Source organism: Mytilus trossulus, chromosome 2, assembly GCF_036588685.1.
Source record: "Mytilus trossulus isolate FHL-02 chromosome 2, PNRI_Mtr1.1.1.hap1, whole genome shotgun sequence".
Lineage (NCBI taxonomy): Eukaryota > Metazoa > Mollusca > Bivalvia > Mytilida > Mytilidae > Mytilus > Mytilus trossulus.
The window spans coordinates 9455097-9473917 of NC_086374.1; the positions used below are offsets into that span (position 1 = coordinate 9455097).

The window sequence follows — 18821 nt, forward strand, 5'->3', positions numbered from 1 at the left end:
CAATTGAAGATTTCTTCATGAAACTTTCAGAAAATTTTGAAGATAAAATGTGAATGAATTTGGAACCGTGTAGTATAATTTTTGAGAGATACTGTAACACAAATTATTGCCTGGAAACTACAACCAGATGCTCCGCAGGGCGCAGCTTTATACGACCGCAGAGGTTGAACCCTGAACGGTTGGGGCAAGTATGGACACAACATTCAAGCTGGATTCAGCTCTAAATTTGGATTATGATTAACTAGTTGACACAGCATAGGTTTCTGACACAGAATGAATGTGGTCTAATGAACTTAAAAATTTGTTTTGCCTTTGAGCAATTCACTATGCTGTTGAATATTAATCCTCTCAAAAAAATGTTTGGAGAAATTTTCTTTTTATTTATGAAATCTGAAATGAAAAAAATTGACCCCCCAATTTTTTTTCACATCTCCCTTTCCCTTATTTCAAAACTGATCTCAATTCAAATTTCTAATGAAGTTTGCAATAATAACTACTCATTTAAATACATCATAAAATATTAAAATGTAAAAAAAGTGCTTGTTATCACTGAATGGTAAAGATTGTTTTAATCTATCAGTTGGTAGTAAAAGTGAATATACATTGTATATTGTATAAGACAATGATTTAAGTTGATCAACTACTATTCTGGACAAAGAAAGATAACTCCAATTGAAATCCAATTGGAATTTCTTGCTATTGCACAATATTGTGCAATTAGATATTTCTTGCTATTGCACAATATTGTGCAATTAGATATTTCTTGCTATTGTGCAATTGAAAATATTTGCTATTGCACAATACTGTGCAATTGAAGATTTCTTGCTATTGCTGAATACTGTGCAATTGAAAATTTCTTGCTATTGCACAATACTTAATATAATAATTTTGGATCCTGATTTGGATCAACTTGAAAACTGGGCCCATAATCAAAAATCTAAGTACATGTTTAGATTCAGCATATCAAAGAGGCCCAAGAATTAATTTTTTGTTAAAATCAAACTTAGTTTAATTTTGGACCCTTTGGACTTTAATGTAGACCAATTATAAAACGGGACTAAAAATTAAGAATCTACATACACAGTTAGATTTGGCATATCAAAGAACCCCAATTGGTCCGAGAACACAATTAATTCGTAGTGCATTTCTTTTAGAACATAAATGAAAATAAAAAAAATCCCACCTGCGCTTTCTTAAAGAAACTTTAACAGTGTGTTGTACTACTTTTGGGACAAATTATATCAAATTTATAGAAAACTTCATCGCCTCTAACTCAAAATATGGACAATTTTATGTTTAGGGCGTCTTGAAATCTTTTGACAGCTTCCGAAGTGCTCATTTTCAACCTTTTTCAGCTGGACCAAATCACTACTTTCCTTTAAAATTCTGGACCCAAATTTTTTTACAGTGTAATTTCATCCCCCTCCTTGCAATTTGAGGCATTGAACATGGAAAAATAAATTTGGAAGGGGTATAAAAATTAATGGCAAGTAACCCACTGTCAACACTAGGGACTATATTTGTGAACAACGAAAATCCAGGGACGACAATGGTGGTCTCGGACCAATTATTCAATTTTTGATGAAATCATACAAAGTTTAATTTTGGACCCCGATTTGGACCAACTTGAAAACTGGACCTATAATAAAAAATATGAGTACATTTTTAGATTCAGCATATCAAAGAACCACAAGGATTCAATTTTTGTTAAAATCAAACTAAGTTTAATTTTGGACCCTTTGGACCTTAATGTAGACCAATTTGAAACGGGACCAAAAATTAAGAATCTACATACACAGTTAGATTTGGCTTATCAAAGAACCCCAATTATTCAATTTTTGATGAAATCAAACAAAGTTTAATTTTGGACCCTTTGGGCCCTTTATTCCTAAACTGTTGGGACCAAAACTCCCAATATCAATACCAACCTTCCTTTTATGGTCATAAACCTTGTGTTTTAATTTCATAGATTTCTATTTACTTATACTAAAGTTATGGTGTGAAAACCAAGAAAAATGCTTATTTGGGTCCCTTTTTGGCCCATTATTCCTAAACTGTTGGAACCAAAACTCCCAAAATCAATCCCAACCCTTTCTTTTGTGGTCATAAACCTTGTGTCAAAATTTCATAGATTTATTTTTACTTAAACTAAAGTTATAGTGCGAAAACCAAGAAAATGCTTATTTGGGCCCTTTTTGGCCCCTAATTCCTTATATGTTGGGACCAAAACTCCCAAATCAATCCCAACCTTCCTTTTGTGGTCATAAACCTTGTGTTAAAATTTCATAGATTTCTATTCACTTTTACTAAAGTTAGAGTGCGAAAACTAAAAGTATTCGGACGACGACGCCAACATGATAGCATGATAGCAATATACGACGAAATTTTTTTCAAATTTTGCGGTCGTATAAAAATGTTTGTTTTTTGGCCCCTTATTCATAAACTGTTGATACCTTTGTGATTTTGAACCATCAATTACAAGAGAGATCCACACAGAAGTTTTATTTATGCAGTCGCCTATAACATACATAACAACACTAACCTGATCACAAATTAGGTCCCATTTTTTATCATCATCATATCCTTTGAGTAGTTTAGCTTTGTCTGGAGGCAAGTCCATAGAGGCCTAAAATATATAACATTTGATATGTAATGGTAATATTTCATATAGATTACTGTTATACATGTAGCCAATGTACATGCACAACCTGTACAATAAAAATGTATAAACATATCCCGAAAACAAGAACTTATATAGAACAGTCATGTGTTTAAGCAATAGCATTACACTAAATAACAAACTGTTAAAAAAGTACATGAAGTAAATTAGACGCTCTATAAAGCCTGAATTTCTTACTTTAATATTTTAATGGAAATACCTAGTATACGCTACATTCATGAGCATTAAATAAATGTAGATGTTGACATTTTGAACTGTTGGATTTTTCTTATATCTACATGTATATATCAGGGAACAAATACAATATACCCCCTATATGTTATATTTCAGCCATGGGTGCCATGTTGGTTGTTTTTCAAGGAACAAAAAACACAAATTTAAACTATTTACTTTTTAAAAGGATGATTCAGTTTAAATTAGGTTGAAATAAGTTAAATGGCTTCAGAGGAATTTAATCTTCTTTTTTAAAATTAACAACAACATTTATGGAGTAGAACATTGAAATAGTTGAAGTTATGGCAATACTTCATTGTACTTGGGAAATGTGGGCTAAAAATGATTGCAATATATACTGCAGTACTAACAAGTAAATTTCCCATACTTCAGATTTTTTTCATATACTGTACTTAATTAAGTGTTTTAACTTAATTAATTATGTGTGGGAAACAGGAAATAAAATATTCTCTCAATATGAGTGTAAATACTTATGAGTTATGACTAAGGAATGACCTTAGAGTAGAGTTATACATGTACATGTATAGGAATGTTTTATTTACATACTAAAGGGAACAGTTCATTTTAACACAAAAGCTTCCTTTTGCGCTAAGAATCAATGAAAAATTACAGAATATTTAATTCATTTTCCATTCCATATACATGATATAAATCATTTCATTTTATGCGTCACAAAAACGTTTTAATAAATTAGAATGACAAAAGTTATGTATCACACTATAAATGTTAGGGCATTTCCACAGGTAAATCAACATCTGTTCAGGTAATTCCAAACTTACTCAGATCGTAAATGTTGTCATATAAATCATTATCTATTTAAAGCAATATTACTGATGCTGAGGTGAAAAATGGCCTTTTAATTCATTGTAATGTAGGCGGAACCATTGATTTTATTTACTATATACAAAGTACTAAGGTACAAATATATTGTTTGACTGTAATATAATTTTGATCAAACTTCAAATGTACATGTAGTTCTATAACTGCAGGGTTTTAATGTATTTGAACTTTTTACTCTTCTAGTTATCAAAGTAGGACACTTTGGAATACATGGAATACAGTCACATAACAATGTATGTAGACACATAAACTCTTTGAGAGGGCATATTTATCCACCGAAGACATATGTTTTGTATTGTTTATCTGAAGCCAGCTGGTCAGATCCTTACACTTCTCATGTCTATAATTAGTTCATATCATTCCATATCAATCAGAACCCATCAGTGAGTAAACTACGCTAATTACAAGATAGCTATAATAACCCTAGGTGACTCACGCTGACTTTTTTATTAATGAAAAGTATGTAGTTGTAATTAGGTCAGTGATACTATATAGTACTATTGTGATTACTGACACTCCAAAGAGCATGCAAAATAAAGTTATGTAACTGTGAACTCATCTTCCTTCCTTCTGTAGTATATTCTATGTACATGTATATGTGTATAAACATGTATTTATGATATTAATGACTTCTTCAAAGAATTGTTGATGGACACATCTGCTCTCATTTACAAGTCTTTAAGACACAAATTTGACTTGCATGTCTAAAATACACTTAATAGAACTGCCGGGACAACTTTAGAAACCAATCTGATACCAGTTGAAACCTCACAATTTTATAGCCAATCCAATATCAGTTGGAACCTAACAGCATTATAACCAATCTAATACCAGACTGGGAAGTTTAAATTAAGACCTCACAACTTTATAAAAAGAAAATTGAGAACCATTCATACAATCATTTACAATGTAGAAAGAATAAAACAAAGACATACACTGTACCAATGACCTTAAGTTAAAATTGGAAATATATGTGTGACACTGAAACTGATTTTTCTTAAATAAAACTAGGGTTGGATTTGAATTAACTGAAAAAGTATTATTCTTCTTACAAAAACTTCTGTATGGTCATTTGAGCCAATAATAATAGTTATATTATTTTTGCATCAGACAGCTGAACCATTTAATTTATTGTTGTTAAATCTGTTTCCCCTGGGTATGAATGACCAAAGCAATAATCAATTCATTTACAAACAGAATCAATTTGGACTGAAATAGTTCATGGAAATTAAGAAGATTCAATGTGAACATTTTTGATTGATGTGTTATGAAAATTGGACAATGTAAAGAGAACATCATGACCTAAAACAATAGTTCATGGCTATAGAACCTGCACACATTGAATATACAATACATATATATGTACCTACATGTATACATCAGTATTAAAAGACATTACATTTCTTGTTCATTAAACCCAACTTTTAAAAGTATTCTGTAAGAATGATGCAGACAAAGGTTTAAAACGATCCTGTCCGTGAAGATTCTTTGATTTGGGTTGAAAACTAACAACATGGGTACTCCTAGATACAGCAATGACAAATTCAACTTCATTTTGTACTTGCTAGCCGCCAAGGAGAACCCAAAATAATTATCATCTGGATCAAGAAATTAAATAGGAGGTGCAAAAGTGCATACTATTTAAAATTCTGTGAAATTTTCATAAAATTCTATTATTTTGCTTCAGAAAGCAGGGAGTTAACTAAAAGTAGTATAAGGCCACTGATCTGTTAAATACCTGGCATGATAAACATATACATTAGTATAATACATGTATAGTTTTCTATTAATATAGACAAGTTTTCACTTAGACAGAAAAATGCATATGGTAGCTTGTTACCTGCCTGACTCTAACCATATCTCTCTTAGACCCTTTGATCTGTTTTATTGTCAATCAATATTTCAAAGTACATCTTGAAAATTTAATTCAACTGTGACATGTTTAAAATGTACTTTCAGCAATTCTGCTTGCTTGACTACCAGAATTAAGTTCAGTTTTGTTGACATTCTATTTAAACAAGTTAGCTATATATATATATATGAATTGACATTACTGAAAGCCAAAATAATAATAAAATCATGAATTCAACTTTAATTGTTGTCTTCCGTTGTCTTTGCAACATGAAGACTCAATTGGAGATGTGGAATAAATGTCAGCCACTGAAACAGGACTAAATCAAGATTCCATTTCTTAAATTTATTTGTATCTCAGTTAAATAATGAATAAATGGGGAATGTGCATGGGACATAGATGATGTCTCTTCTTCCACATAACATTATAAAGGGACATAAGTTAATTCAACTAAGGGGGGGTCAATGACTGACCTAAGAGGGGGCCACTTTATTTACGCACTAATGATTCCCTATATAATCAAACAATTTTTCCCACAAAAGAGGGGGGTGGGGGGCGCCCTCCAGGGCCCCTGGATCTGCAAATGTACGTTGTAATAGTAACACTATCCAAATTCAAGCTTTGTCTGTATTTTGTGGTAATAATAACCTTGTGTACAAGTTTCAATACATTTAGTTTAGACACAATTAATTTAGAAATTCAGCAATATCGGACTAAAATTTCATTAATGAATTGAAATCCTGTTGAAACATTAATTTTCGTTGGGTTAAAATTTCATAGTTTTGTCTCGACAATAATCTACATGACATGTATGTAAGATTTCATCTGGATTTAATGTTGTGGTTTGCAGTAAAGGAAGTGATAAAATCATATTGAATGTGATAGTTAGATTCTCCATGTTCTATAAACATACGTTGTATAAAATTGAGAATGGAAATTGGGAATGTGTCAAAGAGACAACAACCTGACCAAATAAAAAACAACAACAGAAGGTCACCAACAGGTCCAAGTTCAGTTGTATGTACACTTTTGGTATTGAGCTGAATTTTTGTCCTCCAATGACCTTCTGACATCACAGTATGATCACGTTTTAATTGTAATGTCAAATTTTATAGAAACTTTTGAGATTTTTTTTGTTTTTGCAGACAAATTCGTATACATTTTTGTACATGTACAAGTGTAAATACACGTATCACTATTCCCGGCTAACCTGAGAATCTGTCCCGCTTGAACTATTGACATCATAGAACAATCACTTTTCCATTGTGGTACCCGGGCATCATAACGTCAAAATTTTATGGGAACCTGTGTGATGTCCAGTAATGACAGACAAATAGCAATAAGGTGTATATTTGTATTGCTTGTAGAGAATATTTTTCCAGGCCCAACAGAATTTTCACATGCCTGGGCTGGTGCACTTGAGCCTGCGGTTGAGTGGGAGACTGATATCCCCATTCAATGAACCCCAAGGAATAGGAACCTCATAGATACAGATTGCTGGTTCAATACCCTGTATGATATAAACTGACTATAAACTGTGACTTAATTATATATCAATCCTTACCAAGACTTTAGTGAACCTTCGCTCCAACTCCATTGAGTCAGGCATGGGTAGACGAATAGGCATGGCTGTATTCCTGAGATCGTGGTGTCCTTTATATTCATGGGTACTTTCTGAATTTCCCATAGTTTGTAAACTATCTTCTACACAAACCCGTCCGGAATCCGGAGGGTCATCTTTGCCTTGTTGACAGAGTTCTGCTTGAACAAAAATGGCTCAAAATCATGAGTAACATAAATAACGATAAGTAAGCACAGGTTACATGTAAGTGTGTTTTAATTCCCTATGATGCCATTAATGTATTGTTTTGCCATAATCTTTTTATATTGTCATAAAGTTCTAAACAATCAACTTCATTCTTTGACAGGAAGGGAGCAGCATTATTAGATCATCGTGATATCTCGCGAGAATTTGCATCTGTATCACAAGTCTGCGTCATCCAGATGTTTCGAGGGACAATCTCAAAGTAATTAAATATCAAAGGCGTCTGTGTTGGGATGTAAGAATGGAAAGATTTTAAAGATTTTTAAGACTTTATTATGATTATTACTTTTTTACTCTTCAAATCAACCAATAACATGCATTTATGTCAAACGATAAAATTCTCAGAGATCCTCCTAAAAAGGTACCCGATTTTTTCTCTAATGTTAGTAGTGAATTGTTTTGGAGTGACTTTAAGATCATTAACCATGATTTAACAGTCATATTATTATATATCTGAAAAAAGGCATGAAAACATTAAATATTCCAAATTCGTGACGAATGTCAAAATATCTATAGTCTTTGCAGGTTAACAGCCGATATTATTCATTCATTCTTTCAAATTTTTTTTTAACTATTGTCCAGTATTGACTCGAAATATTATGACGTCAAACTTCAGTCTTTTTCATGAACTTATATACGATATCATTTTTTTTTTATAAATATATAAATTTCAAGATAGGTACCATAGATGATTTATTTTTCTATTCAATTTGTGTTTGACTGATGTCATCGGCGGATCCTGCCCCCCCCCCTTTTACGTTGGAAAAAATTTGTTGATTATATAGGGAATCACTGAAGCATGACTGGAGCCCCCCTCCCCAACCCCCCACCCCCCTTAGGAAAAGTTCTGGATCCGCCACTTGATGTACCCATATTTTGACTATTTTAATTATTGTGTCTATCAATTTGGTTCACACATCAATGTAAATAAAACGGAATTTGATGAGACTGTCAGCAAAGTGAGAGGGTTAGCGCTATAAAACCAGGTTTAATCCATCATTTTCTACATTTGAAAATGCCTGTACCAAGTCAGGAATATGAGATTAATGCTTGTCCATGCGTTTTTGATGCGTTTTGTTATTTGATTTTGCCATGTGATTATGGACTTTTCAAATTGATTTTCCTCTAAGTTCAGTATTTTTGTGATTTTACTTTTTTTTTTATACTAGCTGTATTTGTCACACGAAATACACCATTAATCCAAAGAGCACAATAAAAAATTTGACAATTACACAAACATAGCCTACTTAATTAAGCGAACAACATTCATTTACCGCTCACATTTATAGTACTAACATTGCTGACTATGTCTGAATCATTCCCGAAACAGTTCGGTGAAATATTTTACCAATAAATTTATCTATACAAATAGACTTTTTATATTAATAAAAAAAAATCTAACGGCGGAGGTATGAAATCAAGCGCCAATTCCACAATACTACAGCATGGGGTCCGCTGGAGACATTGACCGCATACGTCATTTATCATGGAATTGATTGTTGTAAAAGCGAGACCGTTGGCTTTAAAACTTGTTTCAATCCGCCACATTCTGATGAAAGTTTCAAATCAGGACTACGTCAGTCGATAATTTGAGGCTAATGTTTTGATACGTCCAATACGTGGGACGTCTTTATATTATTTAGCTAAAATCACTTGAAACACAAGAGTTGATATGGCTAATTTCAACCCTTTTTATGGAAAATACAATTAAGCTTTTCATATGATTCAACATTATTCCTCCACAGGTAAATTAATATATCAATGATATATCATGTCAACATAGGAACAATTACTATATGGCTGTTGAGAACTTCAACCGACAGTGGTATCGACCCTGTGTCGGGTTGTAAAAACACATAAATAATACCAGGATTTTAATGTCGTGCTGGTTCTACGTGTACAGATGCGCATTTCGTCTAAGACTGACTAGTAACACACAAATGAAAGCAGTTGAAATGTCAAATCAACCCGAAGAGCACTGGAAACCTGAAATTCCAAAATTAGTAGCAAATATGGAAATCTCTAAAAACAAGTTGAACCCCGCATGTCTTAAGTCAGGAATCTCTGGCCTTTATTAATCTTGTGTGTAATTTTAGTTTCTTGCGTATACTTCGGACTTTAGTATGACGTCCATAATCACTGAACAAGTATAATTTTTTGTTTAGGGGCAGCTGAAGCACGCCTCCGGGTGCGGGAGTTTCTCGCTGCACTGAGACCCATTGGTTGCATTCGACTGTTGTCTGCTCTTTGGTAGGGTTGTTGTCTCTTTAACACATCCCCCATTTCCATACTCAATTTTATGACAAGGCAACTTATTCCTGGAAGTAGGAATCATTTAATGTTTCAAATAGTTCAACATCATGTACAGGGAATTTACCCCTAAAACAAGACCGTACCAATGACATGCCAAGTTAACACAAAAGAGTTCTTACAACTGGGTATGTTACGCCTATATGAATTGACGTAGAAATGCAAGCGTTGGCACGGTTTTAAATCCTATCACTATTCCAATACAAATCAGGACTGTGACAGACTTTTCTATACAAAAAAAAACTGACACCGAGAGGATTTCTATTTCTAAAAGATTTATAGAAAGATCTTTTCTATGAAATGTTGAAACCACCACACTTGTTACTTCATACTCTACGAAAAGGGGGGGGGGGGGGGGCAAACCAAAGAACCCCAACAACTCAAGCCAGTTCTTTGGTTTAATCAAATACGACTCATCCCGTCAATACACAGACGAAAAAAAAATAAGCAATTTACTCAACACGCTATTTACAGAGGATCATCATATCAATGAACTTGCATGTCAACACAGGAGTATACTCATTACATGGCAGCTAAAAACTTTGTGGGGACGAACGTTAAACTAACAGAGGCACCGACCAATGATGTTATAAACGCACAAAAGACACCAGACTTACAGTTTGGTTCTTCAGTCGCGCTTTTTATCTACAGTAACGCTCAAATAAAAGCTGATGCAAATTAGAGAAACAACTGAACACCTTATATGGCCCCCAAAACAGTGCCAAATATGGTTTATATAAAAAAAAAAAAGAAGATGTGGTATGATTGCCAATTAGACAACTATCCACAAAAGACCAAAATGACACAGACATTAACAACTATAGGTCACCGTACGGCCTTCAACAATGAGCAAAGCCCATAGGCTCATAGTCAGTTATAAAAGGCCCCGATAAGACAATGTAAAACAATTCAAACGAGAAAACTAACGGCCTTATTTATGTAAAAAAATGAACGAAAACAAATATGTAACACATAAACAGGCCCCTGACTTGGGACAGGCATATACATAAATAATGTGACGGGGGTTAAACATGTAAGCGGGATCCCAACCCTCCCCCTAACCTGGGACAGTGGCATAACAGTACAACATAAGAACGAACTATAAAAATCAGCTGAAAGGGCTTAACTCATTAGATGGACAAACATACAAGTAGACGTTTAGGCCATATGTCCCAGGAAGTAGAAAACATTTAATGTTTTGAATAGTTCAACATAACAGAAACAGAAATACTACCATCGGAACTGACTGTTTGCACGGCATTATAATCTGTTTCATTCCACTACTCTCTACGGAAACATTTCAAGTCATGACTTTGTAGAAATTCATATCCCCAACTGTTCTCACGAGGTTGGTTTAACGATCTTATTGTGGTTGCCAAGGATGGACTTATCACTGACTGTCGTTATGTCACAAACTGTAAAGTTTATATGGCAATAAAACTTTGAATTTGAAAATAAATAAATTTGAATTTGAATTTATATACCAGAGCGTTTTTATCGATGTAGATAGAGATCCTTTATAGACGGAGTCAGTTAACATTTTCTTACGTCAAACACGCAAAGAATGACTATGGTTGTTAAATTTGCTAGATGCTTTTTGTGCTTCTTTGATAATATTTTTTTGTTTTGATATTGTGACACAGTCATGACTGCTCTATCCATATTTTGACAATTTTACCTAAATGCAAGTACCAAGTCAGGAATATGAAAGTTATTGTCCATTCGTTTGATGTGTTTTATCATTTGATTTTGCCATTTGATTAGGGAAAGTAAAGTCACAAAAATACTGAACTTAAAGGAAAATGCAATCGGAAAGTCCATATTCACATGGCAAAATCAAATAACAAAACACATCAAAAACGAATGGACAAGAACTGTCATATTCCTGACTTTCCGTTTTGAATTTTCCTCGGAGTTTAGTATTTTTGTAATTTTACTTTTTACAGCATGTCTGTATTCGGACGGTTTTAGAGATTAACATAAAGAACACATTTTCTTATTAAGAATATTATTCCAGATATATGTAATTTGTTTTCACCTGATTCTTGTGATATTTTCTTACCAGTTGGAGTTTTTCTGTTATATTTCTCGTCGTCTTCGCTTTTCTGAGAAGATAATATTTCGTCTTCACTAGTCGCTAATGGAGACAGAGATTCGTCTGTTGTTCCCGGAAGTAATAACTCATCTTCAGAACTTGCAGCAATCGGACAGTTTGTTGATAATTGTTCATCTAAATATATATATTAATGTAGCATTAATGAATGGGTGTTTTACTATAACGGCCCTGTTATATGTCCAAGGTTTGTAATACTGGCCGAGGAAGTCTGTAATGGCCCGAGGCATCGCCGATGGCCATTACAGACATCCGAGGCCATTATTAATGACCGAGGACATATAACAGGGCCATTATTATAAGGACACCCATTTCTTAATACATTTCTTAACCAACTGAACAAAAGTGTATGTGTTGCTGTCAACTTGATGTACTCTCTACTCTTTCAATGACAGTTAAGTTTGAAAAAAATAATTGTACTTCACCATAATAAAGCTTTTAATATACCAAAGATACTAAGTTGACAGAAGTTTTATGTTGAAAAACAGGATGAACAGTAATCCCTATATATGGTTCCTCTAATGTTGGTTGCTGGTCACTTAATTAAATGAAATACATGTTGCTTTTTTTACAATTTGAACAAGAACAAATGAAGAAAAATCCATTAAAATAATAGTTGCTGTTTCATTTTATTTCATCATAATACTGTGAATATACCTAACACTAAGTTATACTACCGATTTATTAGTTGATTGTAGACACCTGCATCATTTTCATTAATGTTCAGATGAATACAAACTGGGCTTTACAGAGACAAACTGGGCTTTACAGAGACAATCTGGGCGTTAATACAGTGCTATTACAGAAAAACAGTGTTAATATTAAAGTAATGTAATTAGTTGGTTAAGAAATAACATATCTAGATATGCAGACACTACGACTCATATGTTTGTTGACGTCGAATAAAAAAAAATAGCAAAAAGGAGGTTGGCTCAGATTCAGAAAAAAATGTGGTTTGGTAGTTTGATTTGTGTTTGTAGGAACTGTTAGTGAGCAGATTAATTCTTTAACTCGGCGTGTCGATCTATTTCAAAGCAAGGTATAGTAATATCTCAGCAACATGATATAAAGAAAGGAAACAGCAAGATACTATTTACTACTTTATTTCTATAACGTTAGAAGTACGTTACGGCCGTGCGTGTGCCTGTTCCCTGTCTGTGTTTGGTAACGTCAACTCTGACTCATTGTCCCACATAACAAAAATGGGATGCAAGGTCTCGTCCTATCTTAATATTTATGACCCTGTTTAGTAGTCAAAATAATATTCTAATGCAATTATTTTGTAACAATTGTTCTGATTGGATGACAGCAAGCGTAAAATTCTCTATCTCCTTGTCTGTAACTAGGGAAGCCGACATTTTGAATTTCGGAATGTATTGACATGCTATTTCTACAATAATAAACAAAAACACTCACTTGTTGCGCCTAAAAATCTCCTTTTTATCAAATTTTATTACATTTTGAAGCGGCACAGAAGCCATAAAACGCCCGGTGTTTATGTTTGACGCCGGAAGCATAACTATGACGTCACCTAGTGTAGGGACCAAAGAAGATAACATTTTTTCGCGGAATTTTCTTTAATGAAGATTTTACACTGAAATAATGATTAAAATTTAATAATGAACTTGTTTTGCATTAGAATAGAGATAACTGTATTGTATTTGAAGCTTTGCGGACGTCCATCGGTAGTTTTACTGTCGCAAATACCCGTTTACCTGTCTCCGCTCCGCGTCGCCAGGTAAACTAAATTTGCGACAGTAAAACTACCGATGGACGTCCTTAAAGCTTCAAATACAATACAGTTATCTCTTAAATGACGTCTTGAAGGATATTATACTGTTTGGCTTTGACGCCTTTATAAAGCAAAACATATAAAAGTCAATACGTCAGATATATTTGGACTACCTGTTTAGATACTTCCGAGATAATATAGTAAATAATCAACACTGTTCAAAAGTCATAAATCGATTTAGAGAAAACAAATATAAGTTACAAACTAAAACCGAGGGAAGCACATGCACTATTAGTAGAGGAAAACAACGGAACAAGAAAAACTCTGAAGTGAAAAAGAAACAAACGCCAATGTAGCATACATAAAGGACATACAGAAACGCAACACAACTCTCTCCAGGAAAAATATACATTATCGATTATTAACATGTTGTAAGGACTATCCGACAAAAGAGCAAAAAGAAAAAAAGAAAAAAAAAAGGCCGATTAGAACCTAAATAAAATGTAATCCTAACTATTATGCAGGTACAACCTTTATCTCGTTCATCTATACTTGCTGGCGCAACGTTAATGTCAGCCACCAAAGTGTTTAAAACTATGTAAAGCTGTTAATCGCATAATCATAAGAGTTGTGTCTTCTTGTAATCGTCAACATATTGAAGTAAAGAAATACTATATGTAGGTGAAGATTTTTCGAACATTCGTAGACTCCAAATAATGTGACATAAATTCAGATTACAATACAGTTTTATATGTAATCCAGTTTGATTGGACAACCTCTGCCATCAATCCAGGTTGACCGTCCGAGACACGGACACCCAAATAAAACCGACCGTTAATATAATTGCCATCTTCATCTCTCCATCTCTAGTTAACTGTCGTTAAGTATATATACGTTTTGGACCGTCTCAAATATCCGGTCATAACTCCAATGTCAACTGTTTCAAGTGCAAAACTAAACTTTTAACTCCTTGTTTCAATTAATTATCACTCCATCACGAAGTACATGTACATGTATGTGTATATCTGTAAGTAGAAACTTATTATCTATTTACATGTATCCGTCTCATAATTATTTGCAAGAATTGCCAGTAAAGGAAATACTAAACATTTACATATACCCATACCTTCTTCATCTTCGTCAGAACCAGGGGGCGTCGTCTGTTCCTGAATAACATCCATTTTATTTACAGGTTAAAAAAGTTCATATAAACAGTGTTGTTGTTATAAAGTATTCAGGAAGGAAGTACAACGTACAAGTCTTTTCACTTTATTATAATAAGTTATTTACAACTTACCTACTGACGGATAAAGTCAAGACTTATTGGTTAAATATCGAGTAAAAATCATTCACCCAAGGTATCAAGGATGCAAATAAAGATAATATCTTGCATTTGTAAAAGTATGTTCGTTTCCTAGCTACAAAGTTTCAGTTGGGTCTTTTTGTTAATATGATTTAAAACACATATTACAAATAAACATAACAAAGGAAGAGAAACGAAATGTAACCCATTGGGGTGATGCCACGCCTTTTGAATGTTGGATATAGGTGTAACAAAAGAGAGGAAGTGTGATATATGTGTCAAATAAAAGGAGTGTATGGGATATAGGGGGTTAAATAGGAGGAGGATATTAGATATAGCTGATGTAAAGGGGGATATAAGAAAAAAAGGGGGAGTGACAAAATAACAAAAAAGCGGAATTTTAGAAATCAAAATATTTAGATATAAGTAGTAGAAAGCTGTTACCTGAGATCACCCCTAGTTTTTGGTGGGGTTCGTGTTGTTTATTCTTTAGTTTTCTATGTTGTGTCATGTGTACTATTGTTTTTCTGTTTGTCTTTTTCATTTTTAGCCATGGCGTTGTCAGTTTGTTTTAGATTTATTAGTTTGACTGTCCCTTTGGTATCTTTCTTCCCTCTTTTATAATGCTTATACTCTGCCTATATTTGTTTTTTATTGTTCAATATGGGGAAATTGCTATGAGGATGGATATAAAAAAATCTCTTAAAATGCAGAAAAGAGCTGCAAGGATTATACTTGATGCACCAATACTAACACCTAGTATAAATTTATTTAAAGAGCTAAAGTGGTTGAATTTCAAATCTAGAATTTCATATCATAAACTTATTCTTGTTCATAAATTTCTAAACGATAAAACACCTGATTACTTAAAGGAACTCTGTTGTCCAATTGTTAACATACATAGTAGACATCCAAGGTCATCTGCAAATAATAATTTAGCTGTTGTACGACCGAACACAAATCCAATGAAGAAATCTTTTGCATATAGCTCACCTCTTCTTGCTTGGGTATGAAGTGTGTGTATTTGTGTGATTGTTTATGTGTTTGTGTTATAGTTTATTCGAATGAAACGAAGGATATATAACTTTATTTCCAATATATTTTGTCTAAACTATGACGACAGATCATGATAACTAGTCATGCCAAATGAAATCAAAAAATATTATTGCATTCAAGAGCAATTATTCATACCAGAAGTGAAGAAAAAGATACACAATATAAATAAAGCTAAAGATAACAATGACCACTGCCCTTTCCTCGATCTTGATATCTATATCATAAACGGGAAGCTTAATACAAAAATTTATGATAAAAGGGATGATTTTTCATTTCCTATTGTTAATTATCCATTTTTAGATGGTGACGTTCCCTTGTCACCATCTTATGGTGTTTATATATCTCAACTTGTACGATTCGCTCGTGTATGTAACAACGTATTAGATTTTAGCGAGAGAAATTTATGTATTACTGAAAAATTATTACACCAGGGTTTTCGATATCACAAACTGGTCAAAACATTTACTAAATTTTATCACCGGTATAAGGAAATAATTCGTAAATATAACTCAACATGCAGACATCTTATACGTTCAGGTATTTCACATCCAATTTTTTTATGGAAATATTCTTTATAAAGCACAAAAATGTCAGTATTCTCCTCAGAAACTAACAAAACCTTTAAATAGACTTATTAAAAGGGGATATAGTTACGATACTGTTGTCAGGTCATTAAAGATTGCATATTTTGGCTTTAACATTGATTCACTGATAGGGTCTTTGCATCGGAATTAAACACATTTATTTCTAAAAAACAGTTGTTGGCATGACACGGGTTATGTTCTTCTCATATATTTTATGATAGTATGATACTAAACCCCTAACGGGAGGGATTGTACCTGATATTCATATGATGAAGACATAATCTTTCAATCAGTTTAATTGAGGTCTGGAGCTGGCATGTCAGTTAACTGCTAGTAGTCTGTTGTTATTTATGTATTATTGTCATTTTATTTATTTTCTTTTGTTACATCTTTTGACATCGGACTCGGACTTCTCTTGAACTGAATTTTAATGTGCGTATTGTTATTCTTTTACTTTTCTACATTGGCTAGAGGTATAGGGGGAGGGTTGAGATCTCATAAAAATGTTAAACCCCGCCGCAATTTTGCGCCTGTCCCAAGTCAGGAGCCTCTGGCCTTTGTTAGTCTTGTATGATTTTAAATTTTAGTTTCTTGTGTATAATTCGGAGTTAAGTATGACGTTCATTATCACTGTAAGTATTATGCATAGTTTTAGGGGCCAGCTGAAGAACACCTACGGGTGCGGGAATTCTCGCTACATTGAAGACCCATTGGTTGCCTTCGGCTGTTGTTTGCTCTATGGTCGGGTGGTTGTCGCTTTGACATATTCACCATTTCCTTTCTCAATTTTATTTACAATTGCTTGAAATCGAAAGAAATAGGTACTTTCTCGATTTCCCGCGCAGTATTTTATTATGTATTTACATAGTTACATACGCGAAACCATTGCACCAAGGTATTTAATAACTAAAACAAATCAGCAGGACTGTGTTTCAGAAGAATTAATTCTTAAAATTACCTCACATGTCACGAATGGTTCTTACTCGCCGTATATAAACATCCCCTTTGGCCATGTTATAACTGGGGATCTAAACATAATTCAATATGAATAACTCCGAAAGGTGATATCCTGGTATCCCTTTGATAAATATTTACATCAATGGGTCAATGCCACTGCCGATGGACGTTTCGTCCCCGGGGGTATAACCAGTTCAGTAGTCAGTCAATAGATTTATATATGAAGACTATTGTAGTACCTATGAACAACTATTAATTAAATCAAAATTACCAAGCTTAGAAATTAGAAGAATTAGAATGATAGCAATAGAGGTATATAAAATTATTAATAAACAATGTCCATTATATCTACATGAACTTATTGAAATTAAAAAATGTAATTACTCTTTTTAGAAATAACAACATAGCAGATGTTCCCAGGGTAAGGACAACTACCCATGGGCTACACTCATTTAGATATGCAGGAGCCAAACTCTGGAACGAACTGCCAAATAAAATGCGGGAAGAAATGCCATTGGGTCAGTTCAAGAGTTTGGTTGGTAATTGGGAGGGCAGTTCGTGTCAGTGTTCCTCCTGCAGATCTTGATGAGCTGTAGATCAGTTTATTTATTTATCTTGTATACTCTGGCTTTTAAATTATTTGGCATAATTTTTTTTTTTTTTTTTGTGTTCTTAATGCTTGAATTACTTTTAGTGCTTTATAATAGCTTTGCATGAATGTTAATAGATTTTAATTTTATGTTTGCTTATATGCTTTAATTGTGCTTATTAATTGCTGTGCTTGATAACATTATTTATTTCGCTTGATGTGCTTCATGTTTTATGTGTTGTATGTATTGTGCTTGTCTTATATGTATGTCGGAAAAAAGCTCTACAGAGCTTATGTTGTATTGTTATATGTATAACCGACTTTAAATAAGTCTTTTATTTTTTATTTTATGTCAGCACTTCGGTTTTGACATGAATATCAATTATATGGTCATTTTAATAAATTTCCTGTTTCCCAAATTATGAATTTTTCGAAATACTGAGAATTTTCTTTATGCAGGCATAGATTACCTTTGCCATATTCGGCACAACTTTTTGAAATTTTTGGTCCTCAATGCTCTTCTTATTTGTACTTTGGCTTTATAACTTTTTTTTATCTGAACGTCACTGATGAGTCTTATGTAGACGAAACGCGCGTTTGGCGTATTAAATTATAAGCCTGGTACTTTTGGTAATTATTCTCAAAGTGATAAGTTCAGAGAACTAAAGCACATCAATTGGAATAATAACTTCAAAATAACTGTGGATTCGATTATTGACTACGCCAGAACATGGTATAAATGAAAA

General features: G+C 33.3%; 1 protein-coding gene across 2 annotated transcripts in view; it reads right to left on the reverse strand.

The window, feature by feature from the left end:
• Window positions 1-14834, reverse strand: part of LOC134706450 (formin-like protein) — a 67381-nt gene extending 52547 nt beyond the window's left edge. For both annotated transcript variants that reach the window (XM_063565401.1, XM_063565400.1), the window contains exons 1-4: window positions 14713-14834; window positions 11804-11971; window positions 7171-7364; window positions 2543-2626 (exon numbers count right to left, since the gene is read on the reverse strand). In XM_063565401.1, coding sequence (XP_063421471.1) covers window positions 2543-2626; window positions 7171-7364; window positions 11804-11971; window positions 14713-14767 — 501 coding nt within the window. In that variant the 5' untranslated portion in view covers window positions 14768-14834. The remainder of the gene's footprint in view (window positions 1-2542; window positions 2627-7170; window positions 7365-11803; window positions 11972-14712) is intronic.
• Between the last annotated feature and the right edge of the window lie 3987 nt (window positions 14835-18821).